This window comes from Podarcis filfolensis (genome assembly GCF_964270895.1).
Source record: "Podarcis filfolensis genome assembly, chromosome: 1".
Classification (NCBI taxonomy): domain Eukaryota; kingdom Metazoa; phylum Chordata; class Lepidosauria; order Squamata; family Lacertidae; genus Podarcis; species Podarcis filfolensis.
The window spans coordinates 42,917,763-42,927,673 of record NC_139604.1 but is presented as its reverse complement, the minus strand read 5'-3'; the positions used below and the strand labels follow the sequence as shown (position 1 = coordinate 42,927,673).

Below are 9,911 nucleotides of genomic sequence, written 5' to 3'. Positions count from 1 at the left end.
GACTCCTATACCTAAATGTTTTCTTTTTATTTTGCAATATTGAGTTGGGTTAGAGACTTGGCAGGGTGCCTCCATAGACAAATTATTGCAGAAATCATTTCCTGGGAGTAGATTTGAAAAACCACTGATCTAAGGGATCAGTTTGCAATGTATTTGACCCCTCCACTCAATCACAGTGATGTTCAAAGCGAGACTTATCATCTTGGTTGTCTTATTGTTCTACACAACTAGGCTGAATGGGGTGCAAAGGTGCAAAGTATTACACAAAGACACCTAAGGCTGATGAGAGCTTCACAACACACCTGCCCTGCAAACTTAATCCAGTTTTTTAAAATAAATATATATACAATTAATGGCTTTGGCCAAGGAACCTTGGGAAGCACAGGAGTGCATGATTTCCAACAGGACTTGGGATCTAACTGTATTTGTTTGCGATCATATGAGAGGGTGAGCAGAAGGACCATGATATAGTTAACTCAGTTTACGATTCATAGCATAGACACTCCTTTAGATGCAACGGTGAGGAAGCGGTGGGGAGAGGAAGAGCAATGGAAATAGATGCCCTAGTTGCAAGACTTGTTCATCACTAGCATGCCAGTTGTTTGTTTCTCTATGTAAGAGTTGGATCTGGCCTCTTTCAAAGGAAACAAGTCCTCATTTGGGTTTGGGTGATGTACATTTAAAACACCTACCAGGATGCTACTTAGTCCCCTTTCTGAAGCCATCCCTAGAGTCAAATGCTTACCAAGAAAATCAGCAGATGAACATCCAGCGAGGATAATACGGCATGCCAAGAATCACGGAAATGGTGGCAGAGAGAAGTGGGGGGGGGGGGTTCCAGACCCTACCAGAGTTCTAATTTTCTACCCATCAAGAGAAAATTCAAATGAAGCTCTAAACGATGACATATAAATTTGGGGGGAAAGTCATTTTTTGCACCCATTGGGCCACTCCAGCATTTCTTTTTTCCTTGCCCAAGGAGGAGATAACCCTGTGTGTCTTGTCTGGAAGACTGGCATAGAAGTTCAACGCTTGCAAGTCACTCTCACAGGATAACAAAGGAGAAATATTCTTTGGGCGGATCCACTTGCTTTTGCTCCCCTGTTCCGGTCCAAGTTGAGTCCTGGCTTGGGTCACCTTGTCCCACTGCCTAGTAAGGCATGTACCAAGGAGAAAGTCTTCCACGGCCCCTGTGCACCCTTCCACGTGGCCTTAAACGCTGCCCTCCACAGAAACTGGAGCGGCGAGGCAGAGCCCCCCGGCCATGGAAAGCACCCCGGGAACCACCCCGGTCCGTGGAGCTGATGCCTGGCATGTTGGTCCTCTTGGGCAACACCTTGATGATACGGCCTCTGAAGGTGCTCTCACCCAGCTCCACAGCAGCCTTCACAGAACTCTTGTCAGCAAACTCAATGTAGGCATACCCTTTAGGATGACCGGAGAACTTGTCGCAGAGGATAGTAACTCTGTTGATCTGACCGCAGCTGTTGAAATGGGACTCCAGCTCTTCTGCGCTTCCACCATAATCCACATTTCCCACGTAGACAGAGCGCTGGTCAACTTCCATTTTTTCCTGAGTTGCCCGAGGCAAACCAAGTCCTGCCTCTGATCTCATGATGAGGTTCTTTGCTTCGGCCTGCAGCTCCTGCAGCCACTCCTCCTCCTTCTCCATCTCACGGACCTTGGCCTTGATGGCCTCCAGTTCAGGGTCTTCCACTTCCAGGAGCTCCTTTCTATCTCCTTTCAGAGGACTCAGCTTGGTCTCTTCTTCCAGGTGCTTCTGCCAAGCTGAGATTTCAGTCGCATCCCAGGGGGAATTGGCAGTGGCTAGAGACGGAGGGTTCTGCCACCAGGAATCAGCGTCAGGGAACTGGGGGCTTGCCCCAAGTCCAAACATTGCTGCTCACTCACACCCCTTTTTGCAAGCAAGTCCACTTCTGTTTTATCTCACGTTAAGGAAGAGGCTCAGGCCAGTTTGGAAGAAGCACTTTGAAGATATATCACTCAGACCATTGATTGCATCTAAAAGACAGAACAAGATGAACAAGGCCATTCCAACAGAAGCCGATATCTGCCCTACTCCCGTGGAAGAACCCAGTAGATGGGAGAAACCGCTGCCAGCTACCCGGGAAATCACGCAAGAAAAATCCAAGCTCCCAAACCATGCGATTGTAGCATCAATTAACAGCCTCGCCCTTGACACAACAGACTGGACAGTCCCAGAAGAAGTAGATCTGCTGAGTAACTTTACCAACCTACCAGATAAAGAACAAATAAGCATACTCAGTAAACTGACGAAACTACAGGCCAAATTGATCGAAATCCACCAACAAGGTCAACAAAATGCAGTAGAAACAATACACAATCAAACTTCACACCTATCAGCCCTCTCCCCAAAATGCATAGTCAAAAAGAGAGCTACTAATGGAACTTTTAAATGTATAGATGCAGAGCTTCAAATCCAGCCTCCTTTAAAATATGAAATGACAAGGAAAAACTCCAGTAATGAGACCACAAATTCCTGGCTGAGATATCAAATACTAGCCCCAAACGAAATAGGTACCCCTTATTTAAGTACTACAAAGGACTCTAACATTCCCGAACAAAAGATGACCTCCAACAGACCTGACACATTGAGCTCAACATCAAATGAGACCAAAGAAATGGAAGTAGAGACCGAAAACAATCCTACTGTCCATAATAGTCCACCAACCACAGAAATCTCTCAGGAACAAGGAACAGCTAAGGAAGAAAATCAAGAAAGGGAGGAAATTCTAATTTCCCGCACTTTAAAAAAGAATCTAAAAGATCCACCATTATGTTCCCCACCGAAAGTAGCGACAAATGGCTGTATCGGCACAAGACAAAATTCCTCGCTGGACTCAATAACAGAATTAGAATGACTAAATGCTGTCAACCAGCCACCAACTCAAAAACGGATTCTACGCTTGCTGTCCTGGAATATTGCAGGGTGGGGAAACAAAGACGGAGACCCAGACCTAATGAACTTCTTTAAAGATTTTGAATTAATACTTCTACAAGAAACATGGTCAACTAGAGATATTAAAATCAATGGATTCTCCTCCTATACGAAACCCGCATTGAAAACAAACACGAAGGGCCGGCCGAAAGCAGGGTTCTGTTGTATGATCAAAGACAACTTAGGGTTTGAAATCAAGCAGCTAGAAAAATGCTTGCCACTTGCACAAGCCCTACTTTTAACCCAAAAAGAAGATACTTTGCTACTTGTAAATGTCTATATCCCCCCATCCAAAAACAACAGCAACAGTGAAAATTGGTCACAACTAACCTTTTATATAGAAAATTTGACCGCTAAATACCCAAATGCCTCATTGATAATAGCAGGTGATTTTAATGCCAGAGTGGGAACCAACAATGAACAACTATGTAGCAAACTAAATTGGAATACTGACAATGATATCGCACATGCCCTGAAAATAGGACGATTCTCCAGAGATAGGGTTGTAAACAACGAAGGCTTACGCCTACTTGAATTATGTAACAACTTTAATTTGCAGATTGTGAACGGTTCAACAAAAGGTGATAGAAGCGGGGAGTTTACATACTTCTCCCCCCGAGGATGCAGTGTCATCGACTATATTCTTGTCCCTTATAATATTATAAATTCGATCATGGACCTCAAAATCGGAACGCGTACTGAAAGCGACCATCAGCCATTATTGTTGTCTATTAACTTAAAGGATGAAACCAAAATAACCAAGCACAATATTATAGAACCCTCTCAATACAAACAAATGACCCAATTAAAATGGTCCCAGGAAATGAGTGCAGTAGTGGGGCAAAAACTTACAGCCAACCTGAGAAAACAAGTATTATCCAACTTAAAGACCACTAATTCCTACAGCGATATTCCGAAAATTTATAATGAAATCTTCCAAATGTTCGTAGAACTTAGTACTCCACCTAAAGTTTGGGTACTTAAACATAGCGCTAGCCCTTGGTTTGATGATGAATGTTTCCAGCTAAAAAGAAAACTGCGCCAAACGTTTAAAAATAATCGCACTAAACTAGAGCCCTCTTATCTTGATGAAAAAAGAAAATATCATTACACTCTGGCCGAAAAGAAACAGAAATATGCAACCCAAAAATGGCTACAATTACTCGACTCAATTCAGAGCAAAAATAACAAAGCGTTCTGGAACCTAGTGTACGGAGGATTGAAAGCCGAAAATCAACTAACTCTACCACCAATTGCAGAATCCAAATGGTCCCAATATTTTACATCTGTATTTAACAATCTACACAGTGAATTTAAAGGAAATGAAACCACTAAAAATAAAATCAATAAATTCCAGGAGTGGCCAAGGGTAGAAGAAGAGGAAATTAGAGAGATAGTTAAAAATTTCAAATCGGGGAAATCTCCTGGGCCAGACGGTCTACCAATAGAATTATTTAAGACCTATATAGATTGGTGGGCAGAACCCTTAGCTCAATTGTTTACTCTCATAGATAAATATGGGATCATACCTGAGATATGGTTAAGATCAATAATTATCCCAATCTTTAAAAATGGCGACCCAAAAGAACCAAGGAATTATAGACCGATAAGCCTATTATCAGTGATAGGGAAAATCTACGCTAAGCACCTTTTATCTAAACTCCTTACCTGGATGAAAAATCTAAATTTACCAGGGAAAGAACAAATAGGTTTCTCCAAAGGTTGCTCTACATTAGACCACTGCCTTATACTTATGCATTTGGTTGAAAAATACAGATCTCAAAGGCAATCTAAGATATTTGCTGCTTTTGTAGATTTTCGTGGTGCATTTGACTCAATTGACCGCCCAAAGCTGTGGAGGAAACTCGCAGAATTAAAAATTGATCAGCGCTTATTGATCCTAATAAAAAATTTATACTCTTCCAATATCTGTCAAGTCAAACTTAACACCAAAGGTCACCTTTCATCAGACATCCCAAACTCGAAAGGGGTAAAACAAGGGTGTATTCTTGCCCCCTTCCTATTTAATTTATTTTTATCAGACTTGCCAGATCACCTTCAAAAAATAGAATCACATGCCCCTAAACTTAATCAGAAACCAGTTTCTCTGTTATTATACGCAGACGATGCTGTTCTACTATCATTAACGAGCTTGGGTCTGAAACGTCTTATATCTTCTCTGATCCTTTACTGTGAATGTAACAAGCTCTCTATAAATTACGAGAAGACAAAAATTTTGGTCTTCTCGAATGGTTGGAAATTAGAGAAATGGAAAATAAGAGGGCAGGAAATCCAACAAGTGAAAATCTATAGGTATCTGGGAATCTTATTCCAGAGCAATTTAGGGTGGGCAAATCATCGCACAAATGCCATAAAACAGGCAAAGTGCACCTCATCAGCAGTTACCCGTTTTTATTATCAGAAAGGCAATCAATTTATTCCTGCGGCCAATCAGATATTCCAAACAAAAGTGCAATCCCAGATATTCTATGGAATCCCGCTATGGGTCCAAGCATATAATAGTGATTTAAAAAAGATTCACTCCAGCTTTCTGAGACGTATTCTTGGACTCCCAGCTGTGATCAAATATGAAACAATGTGTGCAGAAATAGGCATACACACAATGGAATATTGGGCCTGGTCCACCTCAATAAAGTACTGGTTACGCTGCCATTTTCGCTGCCCTCCATCAAGTCTGCTCGCTGATTTGCTCAAAGACTCCTACAAATCAAGATGGTATCAGTACCTCGAAAAAAAGATTGAATCTTTAGGCATCGAGCTGGAGCCCTTGTACAATTCTAATGAGCAATACATTTTCCATAATATCCTAACTAGACTAAAGGATGTCGAGAGGCAAAATATTATGGCAGCTGTAAACAAAATTTGTTCGCCCATATTCTATGATTTAAATATCTTAGATAGCAGAGCCAATTACCTCACCAAATTAATAATTCCAGCCCAACGTAGGGCTTTTATGCTGGCCCGTTTGAATGTTTTTCCCTCAGCATTTGTCAGGGGAAGATATCAAAACATCCCTAGAAACAAGAGATTCTGCAGATGTTTTATGAATGTCCCGGACACGGTAGAGCACATTCTCTTTCAGTGCCCACTGCACAGTACGCTCCGTCAACGCGTGCTGTCCCCTCTTTTGGGTGGTCTGGAGCCCCAACAAGGTGAATGTGTGGGATTCTGCCTATCCGACGTTGACCAAAGGGTAACGGCGGGGGTAGCCGAGTTTTTGGTAGCAGTCCTCCAAGGAGCAGGTTAACAAAGAAAACCATTGATTTTATATGTATATATATATATATGTATGTAGCCAACTGCTGCCTTTCTGTATATATCCCAAGGCTTTTATATGTTACTTTTTCTTTTATCGTTTTATTTGTATAATGCCTAATAAAGGTTTGAATAAGAGAGGGTTGTCTTATTGGAATCCTCTGAGTTTCAAAGGTTTGTGTAGTTTACTTAACTCCTTCAAGCAGAACTCAGATGTGCTTTGGGCTTATATACGTAGATAGAAATTTCATCCATCACAAGCAAAAAATAAGAAGTGTGATTCTTTCAGAAAGTTTGTAGCTACCAGGTCTCCTGCTGGTTATTGATGCAGAGGGATTACAGGGTATTGGTTTATAGACAGTGGAATCAGTAAATTTAATAAGTCTCTCCTGTAGTTAATCAAAGTAATTAACGCAAGGGTGCAGAGGGGAGCAGGAAGCAGTGCAGTTTGGCTCTAGGAAAGCTGGCTGGAAGAGAACTCATCAGCGCATGATAAACTACTTAATCATTAGCAGAACTTCAAAGCCATAAGTATTTATTTACATTTATTTTCTGGCTGCTTCAAGCTACATCACATAATAAATGTGCTTCCCTAAGGACAGGGATGAACATGTGTTATCATTTGGGACTGTGGTGGGCTTCTACATGGGAACCTTCCAGCCATGGAAGTGTCTTCTCGCTTGTAAACCTGACAATGAAATGGATTAGTTCAGCTAAATGCAGGCTGAATGGAAAGGGGCTAGCTTTGAGCTCACATACATGGCCTAACTACTCCGGGTGAAATTGGTTGTCTGTACCATTCTTTGAAAAGTTAGAAAAATTTCACCACACATACCGTACTATTTACCAAAGGGAAATCTTATAAAGAGTATGGCTGGAGAGTTGGAGGACAGTGTGGTCTAATAGAAATGACCACTGTTCAGAATATGTGGAAAAATCTGAAAACACCTGTCAGGGACTCAGGAGCAGGAGCACTGGGGAGAGAGGAAATGGAGAGCGAAGGGGAAGAATCCGAGGGCAGCGTAGGGGAGTATGACAGTGGCCCGAGAGATTCCATGAGCTTCTCCAGCGAATCAGAAGTTTCCCAGAAGGGGGCGCCTATGGTCAGGGCAAGGGGGGTCCCAGGGGGGATGCACCAGAAACAAGGAGCCAGAGGGGAACCCCAAAGCAGCAGTGGGGGATTGGGACCAGTTTCCCCACCAGAGCGTAGTGGGGGGGAAGAGTCACATGTGTCAGGGCCAGCGTCTCCTCCAGCGGGGGGAGAGAGTGAGTCAGGGCTGACCACGCCTCCAACGGAGGGGAGGTCAGTTGCAGCTAGCCCCCCCAGAGGGGGAAGCAGTGACAGCAGCAGCAGTGAAACGGTCAGGAGAAAAGTTACCGGCTGGGCGCACGCGCCAAGTTCAAATGTACAGGCGCAGGGAACAGCAGGAGACCCGGATGGGGAACCAGCTCCTAAAGCCCGCCAGAGGGAGGGGGAAGGCTCAGGGGACTCAGCGTCAGAAGAGTCTAGAAAGGGCGAGACCCCAACGGCCAGGCGGAACCAGAGGCGGAAGGAACTGAGGAAGAGGTGGAGTAAGGCTAGAATCTTAAATTGGTGTCAGGGGGGAGGAGACTCAGACGGAGCATCAGCGGTCTAACAGTTGAGACGTAGAGCTGCGCGCTGCGGCTCTGGAAGTGAAACTGAACTTCAATAAAGACTTTGTACCTAACAACGAAGCAGCGTTGGTCCTTTGTGAGCTGGGACCTTGGGGCAGCTCTGACAACACCTTTTAGGAAAAGTCTGCAAACCTTAGCGGAATTTAGTTGGATTTGGGCTGCCTCTCCTTGAAGACATCAAGGTTTTTAAGCTCTTAAACATCACAATTCCAGTGAACCTTGGACTTTTGGCCCATCATTTCCCCATTGCTCCAGGGTAGTGATGAAGCTGGAACGAAGCACCATTGCCTAAATATCTCATATATTAAGGGTATGGCCATCAACAGCGGTAGTTTTTGACTTTTTGTATCTTCAGTAGACATGGAAACTACTTAGCTTGTTAAACTGAAAGCAGTCTTTTAAAAAGTGGATATATTCTCAGGTTGGATCCTTCTGTTTGCAGGGGGAATTGAGAACTAATTGAAACTCCCTGCTGGAGGTAGGTGACGGGACAGCAGTTTTAGTTCATTTCCACTTTTCTCTGCAAATTCCAGGGCTCCCTCCCATACATTTTTGGAGTATCTCCCCGAAGCAAATCCCAGGGTAAAGTAGAAACTGGTGAAAATCACCACCTCACCCATCTGGGTATACCCCTGTATGGTTTTTCTGGAGTTACACAGCACTGGTAGAACATTCTATAAAATGTGGGTTTTTTTAATATCAGTTCCATATTTTATGTTGATGTTATATTACTTGACATCATTTGATAACTGACATGGTTGTGTATAGTATTAAGTACCTGACAGCATTTGATAGGTGATATGCAGTAGGTTTCACTATTTGACAACTGAAGTGATAGCATTTGGTACTAATAGGTGACATGCTGTAGTGTCAGTATCTGGCATCTAATATGTCATTGTGTGGTGTAAAAACGTCTTTTTGTATCCATTTGACATGAAACCCAAATTGAACATATGGAATGCTGAGATCAAATTTTGATTCTGAGTTCCGAGGCCCCTGATTGAATTCAAAATCCAAATCTTGAGTTATGGTTTTTAATAGTTTTTTTAAAAAACAACAACAACACACAAAACAACAATAACCAGATGTTCCCATTTTATATACAGTGGTACCTTGGTTCTTAAACTTAATCCATTCTGGGAGTCCGTTTGAATCCTGTAACCGTTCATAAACCAAGACGCGGCTTCCAATTGGTTACAGGAGCTTCCTGCACTCAAGTGGAATCTGTGTTTGACGTTCGGCTTCCGAAAAACGTTCGCAAACCAGAACACTTACTTCTGGGTTTGCGCTGTTCAGGAGCCGATTAGTTTTACAACTAAGCCATTTGAGAACCAAGGTACCACTGTATTTTGCTTCATCATTCTAATAATATTATTAGGTATGTTATGCTACTTATACTATAAGTGAATGAAGGCATTATAATTGGGAGGATTATACTTGTCGTATTTCACTTTTAAACCCTTCTAAAATGGGATGGAGAATTTGAGACTTAGCCCACTTAATGAACCCTTGGTTGGGCTTCAGACACTGATCTCCTTTGCTCAAATCCAATACTTCATACTGTTCTAAAAACAGCACAGTTAAGAAGAGTTCAGTCTGAAGCACCTAGTACATTTGATAGACCCTTGTGCTCAGGGCTTTCAAATTTACACACAGGAGCACTCACTTTCACGTACATAACATGTATTTTTTTCTTTCTGCAAAAATCTACGAAAGAGGTGGCACATTTGGCTTTTCTTAGTTTAAAAACTTTCTTTCTAGACAACAATATTCATTATTAAAGTGTATCATCATTTATTGAAGCTAGCAGGGAGACATATTTTGAAGACAAACTATGCAGGTTGTAGTATTATTTACGTAAGATGCAGGGTTGAGATCCACACTGGGAATGAACAACTTCAGAAGCCTTCCAAATGATTGAGCTATATAACAGAATTTCCATCTCTTTGTAACTACTAGAGATATGGCACATCTTCTCAAAAGTAATAAGAACAAAGTT

General features: G+C 42.4%; 1 protein-coding gene across 1 annotated transcript; it reads right to left on the bottom strand.

Annotated features, from left to right (window-relative positions):
* Positions 1-244: 244 nt before the first annotated feature.
* LOC310747062 (embryonic polyadenylate-binding protein 2-B-like) lies at positions 245-1,947 on the bottom strand. The gene has a single exon (XM_083581351.1). It carries the CDS (start codon positions 1,895-1,897, stop codon positions 1,151-1,153), a length of 747 nt encoding a protein of 248 aa, XP_083437477.1. The 5' UTR covers positions 1,898-1,947; the 3' UTR covers positions 245-1,150.
* Between the last annotated feature and the right edge of the window lie 7,964 nt (positions 1,948-9,911).